This window comes from Oncorhynchus masou, unplaced genomic scaffold, assembly GCF_036934945.1.
Source record: "Oncorhynchus masou masou isolate Uvic2021 unplaced genomic scaffold, UVic_Omas_1.1 unplaced_scaffold_1774, whole genome shotgun sequence".
Classification (NCBI taxonomy): domain Eukaryota; kingdom Metazoa; phylum Chordata; class Actinopteri; order Salmoniformes; family Salmonidae; genus Oncorhynchus; species Oncorhynchus masou.
In genome coordinates, this window is record NW_027007922.1 from 57,501 (window position 1) to 75,000 (window position 17,500).

Here is a 17,500-nt window from a genome sequence, read left to right on the forward strand (position 1 = left end):
GGACTGAGGGCCTGATGGACTGAGGGCCTGATGGACTGAGGGCCTGATGGACTGAGGGCCTGATGGACTGATGGACTGAGGGCCTGATGGACTGATGGACTGATGGACTGATGGACTGATGGACTGATGGCCTGATGCCTGATGGACTGATGGACTGATGAACTAATAGATTGATGGCCTGACTGACTGATGGCCTGATTGATTGATTTGTCAGTTGTTATATTGGTTGATTGATAGATCGATAGATCGATTGATTGGTTGGGCAGTTGGTATGTTGGTTGATTGATTGATTGGTTGGGCAGTTGGTATGTTGGTTGATTGATTGATTGGTTGATTGATTGATTGGTTGGGCAGTTGGTATGTTGGTTGATTGATTGATTGGTTGGGCAGTTGGTATGTTGATTGGTTGGGCAGTTGGTATGTTGGTTGATTGATTGATTGGTTGGGCAGTTGGTATGTTGATTGATTGATTGGTTGATTGATTGATTGGTTGGGCAGTTGGTATGTTGGTTGGTTGATTGATTGATTGGTTGGGCAGTTGGTATGTTGGTTGATTGATTGGTTGATCGATTGATAGATAGATCGAACTGTTATAAATGTAGAGCTGGCTTCATGTTTTCTCCTTTGTGTGTTGCAGTGTGATCTCCAACACCAACAAGGATGGTTTCATCCAGCGAGCGGTGAACGCGTCCCGGGCGTACTCCGACCTCGTCGACGCCGTCAGAGCCGCTGAGACTGCTGCCAACCAGGCTGCTATGGACGCACTGGCGGTAAGGGCAACACATACACACATTTCCTACGTTGTGAGGACCATGATAGAGGACACACAAAATACACTCTCCAAGACTCATAGAAACAACATTACGAGATATGCATATGTGCGGCACCTAAACATTGCCATGATGGACCTGTAAGAAGATAACATATGTCTGTTGTGTTGATGTTGATGTTGTTTATGTTGTTGTGTTGATGTTGTTGTTGTTGTTTATGTTGTTGTTGTGTTGATGTTGTTGTTGTTGTTTATGTTGTGTTGATGTTGGTGGTGATGTTGTTGGTGGTGGTGGTGTTGTTGGTGTTTATGTTGTTGGTGTTGGTGGTGGTGTTGATGTTGTTGTTGTTGTTTATGTTGTGTTGATGTTGGTGGTGATGTTGTTGGTGGTGGTGGTGTTGTTGGTGTTTATGTTGTTGGTGTTGGTGGTGGTGTTGATGTTGTTGTTGGTGGTGGTGTTGATGTTGTTGATGATGTTGTTTATGTTGATGTTGTTGGTGGTGGTGTTGATGTTGTTGTTGTTGATGTTGTTGTTGTGTTGATGTTGTTGTTGTGTTGATGTTGTTTATGTTGTGTTGATGTTGTGTTGTTGTTGTTGTTGGTGTTGATGATGTTGTTTATGTTGTTGTTTTGTTGATGTTGTTGTTGATGATGTTGGTGTTGATGTTGTTGTTGATGATGTTATTGTTGTTGATGTGTGCAGAATGTACAGGATCAGGACCTGGGCCAGACAGCTAAAGGTCTGAGGAAACACAGTATTGAACTGGTGAACCAGGCTGTCAAACTACAGGAAGATGTCAGTAATGGTGAGAGCCTGGTGCCCTTTTTGTTTCCCTCCTCCCCCAGGGCCCGTATTCACAAACAGGAGTGTTGATATCGGGTCAGCTTTGCCTTTTAGGTTGTAACGAATAAGATTATATGAACAAGGCTACACATGGGGAGAACTGTTCCTAGATCAGCGCTCTTGCACTGGGGCGCTTTTTTTTAAAATACAGGCCCAGATGTATGTCGCTGAATGCTCGCTGTTGTGTACACTTCCTTTAATAGCAAGACAAAGTGCCCGTCTTGTCATAACGTAGTATTCCGTGTCTGCTGTCAGATTTGAAACCTCAGCTCCAGGGTGCAAAGACTCGTCTGGATGAGGCCAGAGACAAACAGGAGACTCTACTGAACGACCTCGAGATGGTGCAGAGTAGCCTCAACTTCAGTCGAGGTAAGGCCAGAGACAAACAGGAGACTCTACTGAACGACCTCGAGATGGTGCAGAGTAGCCTCAACTTCAGTCGAGGTAAGGCCAGAGACAAACAGGAGACTCTACTGAACGACCTCGAGATGGTGCAGAGTAGCCTCAACTTCAGTCGAGGTAAGGCCAGAGACAAACAGGAGACTCTACTGAACGACCTCGAGATGGTGCAGAGTAGCCTCAACTTCAGTCGAGGTAAGGCCAGAGACAACCAGGAGACTCTACTGAACGACCTCGAGATGGTGCAGAGTAGCCTCAACTTCAGTCGAGGTAAGGCCAGAGACAAACAGGAGACTCTACTGAACGACCTCGAGATGGTGCAGAGTAGCCTCAACTTCAGTCGAGGTAAGGCCAGAGACAACCAGGAGACTCTACTGAACGACCTCGAGATGGTGCAGAGTAGCCTCAACTTCAGTCGAGGTAAGGCCAGAGACAACCAGGAGACTCTACTGAACGACCTCGAGATGGTGCAGAGTAGCCTCAACTTCAGTCGAGGTAAGGCCAGGGATAAACGGGAGATCTATTGCGAAAAACAATATCTATACTCACACTTGTTGTACACGAACAAATGTTACTCACACCTAATCCTAATCCTGACCCTAGCTCACACCTAATCCTAATCCTGACCCTAGCTCACACCTAATCCTAACCCTAGCTCACACCTAATCCTAATCCTGACCCTAGCTCACACCTAATCCTAATCCTGACCCTAGCTCACACCTAATCTTAATCCTGACCCTAGCTCACACCTAATCCTAAACCTGACCCTAGCTCACACCTAATCCTAATCCTGACCCTAGCTCACACCTAATCCTAATCCTGACCCTAGCTCACACCTAATCCTAATCCTGACCCTAGCTCACACCTAATCCTGACCCTAGCTCACACCTAATCCTAATCCTGACCCTAGCTCACACCTAATCCTAACCCTAGCTCACACCTAATCCTAACCCTAGCTCACACCTAATCCTAACCCTAGCTCACACCTAATCCTGACCCTAGTTTACACCTAAACCTGACCCTAGCTCACACCTAATCCTAAACCTAGCTCACACCTAATCCTGACCCTAGCTCACACCTAATCCTAAACCTAGCTCACACCTAATCCTGACCCTAGCTCACACCTAATCCTAAACCTAGCTCACACCTAATCCTGACCCTAGCTCACACCTAATCCTGACCATAGCTCACACCTAACCCAGGTAGAGGACATTCTGACCCTAGCTCACATCTAACCCAGGTAGAGGACATTCTGACCCTAGCTCACATCTGACCCAGGTAGAGGACATTCTGACCCTAGCTCACATCTAACCCAGGTAGAGGACATTCTGACCCTAGCTCACACCTAACCCAGGTAGAGGACATTCTGACCCTAGCTCACATCTAACCCAGGTAGAGGACATTCTGATCCTAGCTCACATCTAACCCAGGTAGAGGACATTCTGACCCTAGCTCACATCTAACCCAGGTAGAGGACATTCTGACCCTAGCTCACATCTAACCCAGGTAGAGGACATTCTGACCCTAGCTCACATCTAACCCAGGTAGAGGACATTCTGACCCTAGCTCACATCTAACCCAGGTAGAGGACATTCTGACCCTAGCTCACATCTAACCCAGGTAGAGGACATTCTGACCCTAGCTCACATCTAACCCAGGTAGAGGACATTCTGACGCTAGCTCACATCTAACCCAGGTAGAGGACATTCTGACCCTAGCTCACATCTAACCCAGGTAGAGGACATTCTGACCCGAGCTCACATCTAACCCAGGTAGAGGACATTCTGACCCGAGCTCACATCTAACCCAGGTAGAGGACATTCTGACCCTAGCTCACATCTAACCCAGGTAGAGGACATTCTGACCCTAGCTCACATCTAACCCAGGTAGAGGACATTCTGACCCTAGCTCACATCTAACCCAGGTAGAGGACATTCTGACCCTAGCTCACATCTAACCCAGGTAGAGGACATTCTGACCCTAGCTCACATCTAACCCAGGTTGAGGACATTCTGACCCTAGCTCACATCTAACCCAGGTTGAGGACATTCTGACCCTAGCTCACATCTAACCCAGGTAGAGGACATTCTGACCCTAGCTCACATCTAACCCAGGTTGAGGACATTCTGACCCTAGCTCACATCTAACCCAGGTAGAGGACATTCTGACCCTCGCTCACATCTAACCCAGGTAGAGGACAACCTGATCCTGACCCTAGACCCCAACCCACACCTCTATTCTCGTCCCCAGAGGAGACAGCGAGTGACATTGAGGAGGCGAAAGCATCAGCGGAGGAGGCCAACAGAACTGCAGCGAGAGTGAAGGACACCCTGGTCCCTCTCAAGGAGCAGCTGGACCAATGGCAGCAGCAGTACGGAGACGCCAACACCAACAACAATGACATCCACAAGGCCTTCCTGGAGGCCAACACCTCTGGTAGGTCTTCAACCACTAGACACTACTAGATAGTAGGTCTGGTAGGACCACTAGACACTACTAGATAGTAGGTCTGGTAGGACCACTAGACACTACTAGATAGTAGGTCTGGTAGGACCACTAGACACTACTAGATAGTAGGTCTGGTAGGACCACTAGATACTACTAGAAAGTAGATCTGGTAGATCCACTAGAGACTACTAGACAGTTTCACTACACAGAGGCCTGGGACGCTGGCTTGACTTCCATTTTGAATATTGCTATTATAGCTGATAAGGATTGATTTTAATAAAGTGGTGTGTAGATATTTATTCAAGTCTGCTTGAATTGGTAAACTAAATTCAGAGGGGTAACATGAGGAAGACACATTTTGGTTGTGCAGCTGACTAGGTTTCCCTTTCCCTAAATGGTATTTAATATTTAAAGTTTAATATAACGTTTATTCGGCCATTGTTCAAGGTGGAAAATCTTTGCTTCTCTGATCATGCAAAAGACTGTGTTCAATGAAGAAACATTTGCTGAAGTCTGATTGGTTTAGACTGACAGAACATTTTCTGTCTGTGTGTCTCTCCAGTGGGTATGTTGGGCGAGGCCATCCCAATACTGATGAAGAAGCTGGACAAGCTGCAGAACCACTCAGCCCAGATGCCCAACATCTCAGAGAACATCCTCAGGATCAGACAGCTCATCGCTGAGGCCCGCAAGGCAGCCAGCAAGGTACGGTGGCTCACATGGGACAAACATAGCCCAGATCCGCAATATGAATACATACTGTTTGATACCTGTAATTATACTGAACAAAAATATAAACGTAACCTGTAAACGGTTGTAAACGGTTGGTCTGTAAACGGTTGGTCTGTAAACGGTTGGTCTGTAAACGGTTGGTCTCATGTTTCATGAGCTGAAATAAACTATCCCAGAAATGTTCCATACGCACAAAAAGCTTATTTCTCTATTTTGTGCACAAATAGGTTTACATCCCTGTTAGTGAGCATTGCTCCTTTGTCAAGATAATTCATCCACCTGACAGGTGTGGCGTATCAAGAAGCTGATTAAACAGCATGATCATTACACAGGTGCACCTTGTGCTGATCAATGCACAGGTGAGCATTGTGCTGGGGACAATAAAAAGTCCCTTAAAATGTGCAGTTTTGTCACACAACACAATGCCACAGATGTGTCAAGTTTTGAGGGAGTATGCAATTGGCATGATGACTGCAGGAATGTCCACCAGAGATATTGCCAGAAAATGTAATGTTAATTTATCCTCCCAGACAGCTGATAAAACTGTGGGTTTGCGCAACCAAAGAATTTCTGTAGAAACCGTCTCAGGGAAGCTCATCTGTGTGCTCGTCGTCCTCACCAGGGTCTTGACCTGACTACAGTTGGGCATCATAACCGACTTCAGTGGGAAAATGCTCACCTTTGATGGCCACTGGCACGCTGGAGAAGTGTGCTCTTCACGGATGAATCCCAGTTTCAACTGTACTGGGCAGATGGTAGACAATGTGTATGGCATCATGTGGGTGAGCGGTTTGCTGATGTCAACGTTGTGAACAGAGTGTCCCATGGTGACGGAGGGGTTATGGTATGGGCAGGCATAAGCTACGGACACCGAACACAATGGCATTTTACCTATGACAACTTGAATACACAGAAATGCCGTGTCGAGATCCTGAGGCCCATTGTCGTGCCATTCATCCACCGCCATCACCTCATGTTTCAGAATGATAATGCACGGCCCCATGTCACAAGGATCTGTACACAATTCCTGGAAGCTGAAAAAGTCCGTTTTTCCATGGTCTGCATACTCACCAGACATGTGACCCATTGAGCATGTTTGGGATGCTCTGGATCGACGTGTACGACAGCTTGTTCCAGTTCCTGCCAATATTAGTTTCAGATTAAAGTGTCTATTAAATTTAGTTTTTGAATGAATAAAGTATGAATTTTGGTCAAAACTTATGATATTCGAAAATCGATCTATCTACTATGGTTACATGAACGGCGACCAGTTGATTTACCCCTCTTCTCCCTCTCAGGTGAGCGTACCTGTGAAGTTCAACGGGACATCAGGTGTGCAGGTGCGCACCCCCAGTAACCTTGCAGATCTGGCAGCTTACACCTCCCTCAAGTTCTACATCACCCTGCCCGAGGCCTCACGCGCCCGCAGACAGGACCAACCAGACAAACAGTTTGTCTTTTACCTCGGAAACAAGGACGTAAGTTTTTTATTTTTTATTATTTTTTAAATATTTTTTTATTATTCTTATTTTTACTATTATTTTTATTATTACTTTTATTTTTTATTATTATTATTTTGTAATTATTATTTTTATTGTTATTATTATAATTATTTTATAATTATTATTGAATTTATTATTATTATTTTTGTAATTATTATTTTAGATTTATTATTGTTAGTATAATTATTGTATTATTATTGTATTTATTATTATTATTGTTATTATTATTAAACAGTTTTTTCAGACAAATAGACAACACATATCATAATAAAAGACTAAATAAAATAATAAATACTGTTCTTTTACTCGTATACTGTGGGACAGAGAATAATTGATGTAAGTATTTTTTTAAGCATTTATAAACATTTATAAGCATTCATAATAAGCATTCATGAAAGGCTCCCCAAGACTGTGTTTACCTTTAAGCATCTTTATCCATAAACTATATGTAATTGTTTGAAGAAGGTCATACCAAGGATAATTTTGCTATTTTATTTAGAATTTAAACACCCCTTGAAGTATCAATAAAATGTATACACACAAATTATTTGCTAAACTTTTATTTGACCTTACTGCTATTAGCCCATACAAACGCATTGAATAACAGATTTCAAATCGAATCAAATTGTATTTGTCACATGCACCGAATACAACAGTTGTTGACCTTACCGTGAAATGCTTACTTACAAGCCCTTAACCAACAATGCAGTTCGAGAAATATAGTTAATAAATTAATAAAAATATTTGCTAAATAAACTAAAGTAAAAATATATATAATTAAATAACAATAACGAGGCTATATATAGGGAGTACCGGTACCGAGTCAATGTGTGGAGGTACAAGTTAGTCGAGGTAATTTGTACATGTAGGTAGGGGTAAAGTGACTATGCATAGATAATAAACAGAGAGTAGCAGCAGTGTAAAAACAAAAGGGGGTCAATGTAAATAGTCTGGGTGGTCATTTGTTTTCATAATAAACAGATAATAAACAGAGAGTAGCAGCAGTGTAAAAACAAAAGGGGGTCAATGTAAATAGTCTGTTGTGGTCAATTGTTCAGCAGGTTTATGGCTTGGGGGTAGAAGCTGTTAAGAAGCCTTTTGGTCCTAGACTTGGTGTTCTGGTACAGCGTGCCATGCAGTAGCAGAGAAAACAGTCTATGACTTGGGTGACTGGAGTCTTTGACAATTGTTTGTGCTTTCCACTGACACTGCCTGGTATATTGGTCCTGGGTGGCAGGAAGCGTGGCCCCAGTGATGTACTGGGCCGTACGCACTACCCTCTGCAGGTCAGATGCCGAGCAGTTGCCATACCAGGCGGTGATGCAACAAGTCAGTAGGCTCTCAATGGTGCAGCTGTAGAACTCTCTTAGCTGTTGTCGTGCTCTCTTCACGACTGTCTTGGCGTGCTGACACCACGATAGTTTGTTGGTGATGTGGATGCCAAGGAACTTGAAACTCTCCACCCGCTCCACTACAGCTCCGTTGATGAGAATGGGGGAGTGTTCGGTCCTCTTTTTCCTGTAGTCCCCGATCATCTCCTTTGTCTTGCTCACATTGAGGGAGAGGTTGTTGTCCTGGCGCCACACAATTTACAACATGGAGCAACAGATAGTACCACCCCCCCCCCCACAAAAACGAAAGGACGTTTGGCATATCTGATGCGCGTCATTTCCGAAATCCCACAGCTAGGGAGTATAGATTTTTTTCTCACCAGTTCATAATACCTTCTCACGTACAGACTACTTTTTCCTAGACAATAGATTTCTGCCACATCACAGAGAGTGATTACCAAGCTATAATCATTAAGAGATCATTCTCCTCTTACTATGAAACTACTTATACCGAACACACACCCTAATTATCGCCCTTGGCGGCTTAACTCTTAACTACTGCTATCAGAAGAAACCCTTGTTAATCTCAACTCACTACTGCTATCAGAAGAAACCCTTGTTGTCCTAACTCACTACTGCTATCGGAAGAAACCCTTGTTGTCCTAACTCACTACTGCTATCAGAATAAACCCTTGTTGTCCTAACTCACTACTGCTATCAGAATAAACCCTTGTTGTCCTAACTCACTACTGCTATCAGAAGAAACCCTTGTTGTCCTAACTCTCTACTGCTATCAGAAGAAACCCTTGTTGTCCTAACTCTCTACTGCTATCGGAAGAAACCCTTGTTGTCCTAACTCACTACTGCTATCAGAAGAAACCCTTGTTGTCTTAACTCACTACTGCTATCAGAAGAAACCCTTGTAGTCTTAACTCACTACTGCTATCAGAAGAAACACTTGTTGTCCTAACTCACTACTGCTATCAGAAGAAACCCTTGTTGTCCTAACTCACTACTGCTATCGGAAGAAACCCTTGTTGTCCTAACTCACTACTGCTATCAGAAGAACCCCTTGGTGGTTTAAATAATCTCAGATTGAGCTTTTCTCCAGTTTATTCAAACCCCTGGAATGTCTCCTCTAACAGTATAGGAATCAATGAAGGCTTATCTAAGGGGCCAAATGATTTCATACAGCGCAAGATTAAGGAAGTGCAATATTCCAACCATACCTGAGATAACTGACGAGCTGGGCATCAAATCAAATGTATTTATAAAACCCTTCTTACATCAGCTGATATCTCAAGGTGCTTTACAGAAACCCAGCCTAAAACCCCAAACAGCAAGCAATGCAGGTGTAGAAGCACGGTGGCTAGGAAAAACTCCCTAGAAAGGCCAAAACCTAGGAAGAAACCTAGAGAGGAACCAGGCTTTGAGGGGCGGCCAGTCCTCTTCTGGCTGGGCCGGGTGGAGATTATAACAGAACATGGCCAAGATGTTCAAATGTTCATAAATGACCAGCATGGTCAAATAATAGTATAACAAATGTATTGATGATTTAGAGGTCAGTTCATGCTTTTATAAGATTTACTCAGAATTATACACTTTGAAATCCGCTGGTCATGCCACCTTACTCAACACCTTCTTTAAGAACTTAGATATTCCTACAGTTGAACCTGAGATAGTTGCTGAATTAGAAGGAGAGAGAGAGAGCCCTCTAGACAGTTCTATGGGCATCATACCGGTATGTACTAGCTAGACGTCTTATACTACATCTCAAGCTAGAAAAAATACACCACTCCGTTAGGGGATCCTGAATTACATTTTCATTTTATAATATCTGGCAACCTTTCCTATCTTTTGCAGAAGACATATACACAATTACATTTTATAATATCTGGCAACCTTTCCTATCTTTTGCAGAAGACATATACACAATTACATTTTATAATATCTGGCAACCCTTCCTATCCTTTGCAGAAGACATGGACCCAGCTCAATTTGTATCCTTATTTTTACAAATTTTTTACAAACTTTTTATTTTATACTATCTTTATTTTTTTATAACTATTTTGTTATATTACTCATTGTATATCATGTCTGCTTTAAGTCTGGTTTTGGGGTGGGTTTGATTTGGGGATCGGTGTGTTCTGCCCTCTAGCTGTTCTGTCTATCATAAAAAAACCTTTGAAAAAATGTATAAAAAAATTACTGAAATGTCACATTTACAGTGTTCAGACCCTTTACTCAGTACTTTGTTGAAGCACCTTTGGCAGCGATTACAACCTCGAGTCTTCTTGGGTATGATGCTACAAACTTTGCACACCTGTATTTGGGGAGTTTCTCCCATTTTCTCTGTAGATCCTCTCAAGCTCTGTCAGGTTGAATGGGGAGCGTCGCTGCACATTTATTTCCAGGTCTCTCCAGAGATGTTCAATCGGGTTCAAGTCCGGACTTTGACTGGGCCACACAAGGACATTACTACTTGTCCCGAAGCCACTCCTGCGTTGTCTTGGCTGTGTGCTTAGGGTCATTGTCCTGTTGAAAGGTGAACCTTCACCCCAGTCTGAGGTCCTGAGCGCTTTGGAGCAGGTTTTCATCAAGGATCTCTCTGTACTTTGCTCCATTCATCTTTGCCTCGATCCTGACTAGTCTCCCAGTCCCTGCCACTGAAAAACATCCCCACATCATGATACTGCCACCACCATGCTTCACCGTAGGGATTGTGCCAGGTTTCCTCCAGACATAACGCTTGGCATTCAGACCAAATAGTTCAATATTGGTTTCATCAGACCAGAGAGTCTTGTTTCTCATGGTCTGAGAGTCTTTAGGTGCCTTTTGACAAACTCCAGGTGGGCAGTCATGTGCCTTTTACTGAGGAGTGGCTTCCGTCTGGCCACTCTACCATAAAGGCCTGCTTGGTGGAGTGCTACAGAGATGGTTGTCCTAGGCTTCCCAAGTGGTCTAAGGCACGACATTGCAGTGCTAGCTGTGCCACGAGAGATACTGGGTTTGAGTCCAGGCTCTGTCGCAGCTGGCCCCGACCGGGAGACCCATGGGGTAGTGCACAATTGGCCCAGCGTCGTCCGGGTTAGGATGTCCTTGTCCCATCGGGCACTAGCGACTCCTGTGGCGGGCGCAGTGCACGCTGACACGGTGTTTCCTCTGATACATTGGTGCGGCTGGCTTCCGGGTTAAGTGGGCATTGAGTCAAGAAGCAGTGCAGCTTGGTTGGGTTGTGTTTCGGAGTGCTACAGAGATGGTTGTTCTTCTGGAAGGTTCTCCCATCTCAGAGAAACTCTGGAGCTCTGTCAGAGTGACCATCAGTTTCTTGGTCACCTCCCCAACCAAAGCCCTTCTCCCCCGATTGCTCAGTTTGTCCGGGCGGCCAGCTCTAGGAAGAGTCCTGGTGTTTCCAAACTTCTTCCATTTTGGTACCCTTCACTAAATCTGTGCCTCGACACAATCCTGTCGCTGAGCTCTACGGACAATTCCTGGACCTTTATATAGACAGGTGTGTGCCTTTCCAAATTACGTCCAATTAATTGAATATACCAAGTTGTAGAAACATCTCGGATGATCAATGGAAACAAGATGCACCTGAGCTCAATTTTGAGTTTCATAGCAAAGGGTCTGAATATTTCTTTTTCTTTTAAATACATGTGCAAAAATGTCTAAAAAACAGGGGGGTTTTTTCTTTGTCAATGATAGGGTATTGTGATGTCATGATGGGGTATTGTGATGTCATGATGGGGTATTGTGATGTCATGATGATGTATGTAGATGTATCAAGGAAAACATTAATTGAATCAATTTTAGAATAAGGTTGTAACGCAGCAAAATTTGGAAAAAGGAAAGGGGACTGAATACCTAACTAATGCACCCTATATCTGAGAGATACAAGAAGAAAACATTTAGTTTTATACTTGTTTTTAAAACCCTTATTTTTGGCTATAAACAGTCCCCATATATACTTTCTTCATCTGTTCAACTTCCACTGGGGGACCTTCAGGTGAGTCTTGTGAAGCCTCCGGGCATCCTAGAGCAAAACAGTCGACTCTATAGACGGAAGACGGCAGATCACCTGTACCGACTTCAGACCAGTCCCAAGACACTTGTAGGGGTCGTAGAGCGAAACGGAGAACATCACCGTGTTCGTGAGAGTCTCATCTTTCCATAAAGGGGTGATAATAGTTTGTAGCCCATAACGTTCGGAAGCTACAGATGATTATGTGAGAAGACCAATTTTTAGGATGTCCTTTCACCTTTCAAAAAACAAATATCTCTTAATTTATCTCTTAAACTGACAGATTTGTATGGGGATGTTTAAATCATGCTAATTACATTTCCGCAGGGGTGCGAAGACATCAACTCGGGGGAGTTAACATAATTTTTTAATCACTACCTCGTCTCTGTAACCCACACATACAATTATCTGCAAGGTCCCCTCAGTCCAGCAGTGAATTTCAAACACAGATTCAACCAGGGAGGTTTTCCAATGCCTCGCAAAGAAGTTCAGCTATCTAAAAAAGGATTAAAAAGAAGCCCAGCCAGCAGCTTTGCACCCTGCATCCCACAGCTCTGAAGCTAAGCAGAGTTGGTCCTGGTTGGTCCTGGATGGGAGACCAGATACTTCTGGAAGGGCCAGTAGGAGGAAATCTTTCCTTTGGTCAAAAAATAAATATCCCAATTCTCCAGGATAGTGATTGGGGACATTGCCCTGTGTAGGGTGCTGTCTTTCAGATGGGATGTTAAACGAGTCTGCTGACTCTCTGTGGTCACTAAAGATCCCATGGCACTTATCGTGCTGATCCGAGATCTATTCGAAGAACCTCCCTAAAGTCTAGAACCACAGACAGATTGGACAATCTGGATGATTCAGAGGAGGAATGGGAGAAGGTCATGTGGTCTGATGAGACAAAAATAGATAGGACAACCGCCAATACAAAACACTGCAAGTTATTTTTAAAGATCCTTACTGTCATTTTATTTTTTGTCTTTTTATAAATGATTGTAAAGCCCGATATGGATTTTAGCCCGGTGTCCTGGCTAAATTCCCAATCTGACCCTCATACCATCACAGTCACCTAATCATCCCCAGTTTACAATTGTCTCATTCGTCCTCTCCCCTGTAACTATTCCCCATGTCGTTTCTGTAAATGAGAATGGGTTCTCAGTCATCTTACCTGATAAGACGAAGGTTAAAACATCAAAAAAATTAAAAGGCGATAACCTGGTTGTCTGCTTTCCAACAGTCACTGGGAGATGCATTTGTCTTTCAGCAGGACAATATCCTAAAACACAAGGCCAAATCTACACTGGAGTTGCTTACCAGGAAGACAGTGAATGTTCCTGAGTGGCCCATTTGTGATTTAAATCTCCTTGAAAGTTTATGGCAAGACCTGAAAATGGTTGTCTAGCAATGATCAACAACAAATTGTAAAGAGCTTGAAGAATTCTGAAAAGAATAATGAGCAAATTTTGCACAATCCAGGTGTGGAAAGCTCTTAGAGACTTACCCAGAAACACTCACAGTAGTAATCACTACCAAAGGTGATTCTAACATGTATTGACTCAGTGGGTTAAATACTTCTAATCTAATCGAGATATAATAGTGTTTTATTTTTCCATACATTTTTTTCAAATGTTAGAAATGTTTCTTCTACTTTGACTGTACAGAATATTTTGTGTAGATCGTTGACAAAACACAACAACATTTGGAAAAGGTCAAGAGGTGTGAATACTTTCCGAAGGCACTGAAGTCCAGTAATGATGATGCGTTTCCTGTTTCATGTCTGTAGTCCAGTAATGATGCGTTTCCTGTTTCATGTCTGTAGTCCAGTAATGATGCGTTTCCTGTTTCGTGTCTGTAGTCCAGTAATGATACGTTTCCTGTTTCATGTTTGTAGTCCAGTAATGATGCGTTTCCTGTTTCATGTCTGTAGTCCAGTAATGATGCATTTCCTGTTTCATGTCTGTAGTCCAGTAATGATGCGTTTCCTGTTTCATGTCTGTAGTCCAGTAAGGAGTTCATGGGAATGATGCTGGAAGGGCAGAGACTGCACTGGCTCTTCAATGTGGGTGGAGACACGACCGAGGTGGAGATGCCGGAAGATGTCCAAACAGATGGAAACTTCAACAACGTGGTCCTGGAAAGGTAACTACTGCCACGGTCATTGTTTGGATTTGTTCTTACTAGGGAACCCAATGTCTTAACCATTAGACCAATAGGAATTCCTCATAGTCCATAAGCAACAATTGGCCTTACAAGTCTCAGGCTAAATCATCACGAGAATGTCATTCCAAATCACCCCCACTACACCAACCACTGCCTCTGTCATTATCACCACCACCATGTTAACCTGCCCTTTCTCTTTCTCGCGCTCTCTCTTCATGTCTCTTTCTCGCTCTCTCTCTTGATCTCTCTTTCTCGCTCTCTCTAATAGAGCTCAGAGGGTTTTTTTTAATGGAAGCTTCTCTAATGCACATTTGGTTGAGTGTGGTGTACCACAGGGCAGCTGGCTAGGGCCATTATTGTTTTCTGTTTTTACTAATGACCTTCCACTGACATTGAATAAAGCCTGTGTATCTATGTACTCTGACAACTCAACACTATATACAGTACGTCAGATATGACAATGAAATGAATAACTAACACCCTTGATAACTCAAAAACCCTCAGACTCCTCTGAGTGGCGCAGCGGTCTAAGGCAATGCATCTCAGTGCAAGAGGCGTCACTACAGTTCGAATCCAGGCTGCATCACACCCGGCTCTGATTGGGAGTCCCATAGGGCGGCGCACATTTGTCCCAGCGTCGTATGGGTTTGGCCGGGGGGGGTAGGCCGTCATTGTAAATAATAATTTGTTCTTAACTGACTTGCCTAGTTAAGTAAAGGTTACATAAACAAGCTCTAACTACCACAGTGAAATCAAGTTTTATTTTAGGTGCTAAATATCTCAAAAACTTAAAGCATCATTTTTTGGAACAAATCACTCGCTCAACCCATAACCTCATCTATATCTATTATTTATTTATTTTTATTTCACCTTTATTTAGCCAGTTAGGCTAGTTGAGAACAAGTTCTCATTTGCAACTGCGACCTGGCCAAGATAAAGCATAGCAGTGTGAACAGAAAAAAACACAGATTTACACATGGAGTAAGCAATAAACAATACAAAATAAAGTCAATAACATAGCAGAAAAAATAATAGGCAATAAGGAGGTAGGCAATAAATAGGCCATAGGAGTGAATAATTACAATTTAGCAGATTAACACTGGAGTGATAAATGATCAGATGAACATGTGCAGGTAGAGATACTGGTGTGCAAAGGAGCAGAAAAGTAAATCAAATAAAAGCAGTATGGGGATGAGGTAGGTAGATTGGATGGGCTATATACCGATGGACTATGTACAGCTGCAGCGATCGGTTAGCTGCTCAGATAGCAGATGTTTAAAGTTGGTGAGGGAGATAAAAGTCTCCAATTTCAGAGATTTTTGCAATTTGTTCCAGTCACAGGCAGCAGAGAACTGGAAGGAAAGGCGGCCAAATGAGGTTTTGGCTTTTAGGGATGATCAGTGAGATAAACCTGCTGGAGCGCGTGCTACGGGTGGGTGTTGCCATCGTGACCAGTGAACTGAGATAGGGCGGAGCTTTACCTAGCATAGACTTGTAGATGACCTGGAGCCAGTGGGTCTGGGGACGAATATGTAGCGAGGGCCAGCCGACGAGAGCATACAGGTCGCAGTGGTGGGTGGTATAAGGTGCTTTAGTAACAAATCTGATGGCACTTTGATAAACTGCATCCTGTTTGCTGAGTAGAGTATTCGAAGCTATTTTGTAGATGACATCGCCGAAGTTGAGGATCGGTAGGATAGTCAGTTTTACTTGGGTAAGTTTTGCGGCGTGAGTGAAGGAGGCTTTGTTGCGAAATAGAAAGCCGACTCTAGATTTGATTTTGGATTGGAGATGTTTGATATGAGTCTGGAAAGAGAGTTTGCAGTCTAGCCAGACACCTAGGTACTTATAGATGTCCACATATTCTAGGTCGGAACCATCCAGGGTGGTGATGCTAGTCGGGCGTGCGGTTGCAGGCAGCGAACGGTTGAAAAGCATGCATTTGGTTTTACTAGCGTTTAAGAGCAGTTGGAGGCCACGGAAGGAGTGTTGTATGGCATGGAAACTCATTTGGAGGTTAGATAGCACAGTGTCCAAGGAAGGGACAGAAGTATACAGAATGGTGTCGTCTGCGTAGAGGTGGATCAGGGAATCGCCCGCAGCAAAAGCAACATCATTGATATATATAGAGAAAAGAGTCGGCCCGAGAATTGAACCCTGGGGTACCCCCTTAGAGACTGCCAGAGGACCGGACAACATGCCCTCCGATTTGACACACTGAATTCTGTCTGCAAAGTAGTTGGTGAAACAGGCAAAGCAGTCATTAGAAAAGCCGAGGCTACTGAGTCTGCCGATAATAATATGGTGATTGACAGAGTCGAAAGCCTTGGCCAGGTCGATGAAGACGGCTGCACAGTACTGTCTTTTATCGATGGCGGTTATGATATCATTTAGTACCTCGAGCATGGCTGAGGTGCACCCATGACCGGCTCGGAAACCGGATTGCACAGCGGAGAAGGTACAGTGATCTGTTTGTTGACTTGGCTTTCAAAGACCTTAGATAGGCAGGGCAGGATGGATATAGGTCTGTAACAGTTTGGGTCCAGGGTGTCTCCCCCTTTGAAGAGGGGGATGATGACCGTGGCAGCTTTCCAATCCTTGGGGATCTCAGATGATACAAAGGAGAGGTTGAACAGGCTGGTAATAGGGGTTACGACAATGGCGGCGGACAGTTTCAGAAATAGAGGGTCCAGATTGTCAAGCCCAGCTGATTTGTATGGGTCCAAGTTTTGCAGCTCTTTCAGAACATCTGCTATCTGGATTTGGGTAAAGGAGAAGCTGGGGAGGCGTGGGCGAGTAGCTGCGGGGGGGGCGGAGCTGTTGGCCGAGGTTGGAGTAGCCAGGAGGAAGGCATGGCCAGCCGTTGAGAAATGCTTGTTAAAGTTTTTGATTATCACGGATTTATCGGTGGTGACCGTGTTACCTAGCCTCAGTGCAGTGGGCATCTGGGAGGAGGTGCTCTTGTTCTCCATGGACTTTACAGTGTCCCAGAACTTTTTGTAGTTAGAGCTACAGGATGCAAATTTCTGCTTGAAAAAGCTGGCCTTTGCTTTCCTGACTGACTGCGTGTATTGGTTCCTGACTTCCCTGAGCAGTTGCATATCGTGGGGACTATTCGATGCTATTGCAGTCCGCCACAGGATGCTTTTGTGCTGGTTGAGGGCAGTCAGGTCTGGAGTGAACCAAGGGCTATATCTGTTCTTAGTTCTGCATTTTTTGAACGGAGCATGCTTGTCTAAAATGGTGAGGAAGTTACTTTTAAAGAATGACCAGGCATCCTCAACTGACGGGATGAGATCA

At 43.9% G+C, this 17,500-nt stretch overlaps 1 protein-coding gene across 1 annotated transcript in view; it reads left to right on the plus strand.

Moving 5' to 3' along the window:
- The window catches only part of LOC135532230 (laminin subunit alpha-5-like), a gene marked incomplete at its 5' end in the record, with an annotated part of 99,364 nt that overhangs the window by 53,606 nt on the left and 28,258 nt on the right, over positions 1–17,500 (plus strand). Inside the window, 7 exons of the mRNA XM_064959822.1 lie at positions 638–770; positions 1,473–1,575; positions 1,869–1,987; positions 4,268–4,448; positions 5,023–5,165; positions 6,491–6,670; positions 14,040–14,179. Coding sequence (XP_064815894.1) covers positions 638–770; positions 1,473–1,575; positions 1,869–1,987; positions 4,268–4,448; positions 5,023–5,165; positions 6,491–6,670; positions 14,040–14,179 — 999 coding nt within the window. The remainder of the gene's footprint in view (positions 1–637; positions 771–1,472; positions 1,576–1,868; positions 1,988–4,267; positions 4,449–5,022; positions 5,166–6,490; positions 6,671–14,039; positions 14,180–17,500) is intronic.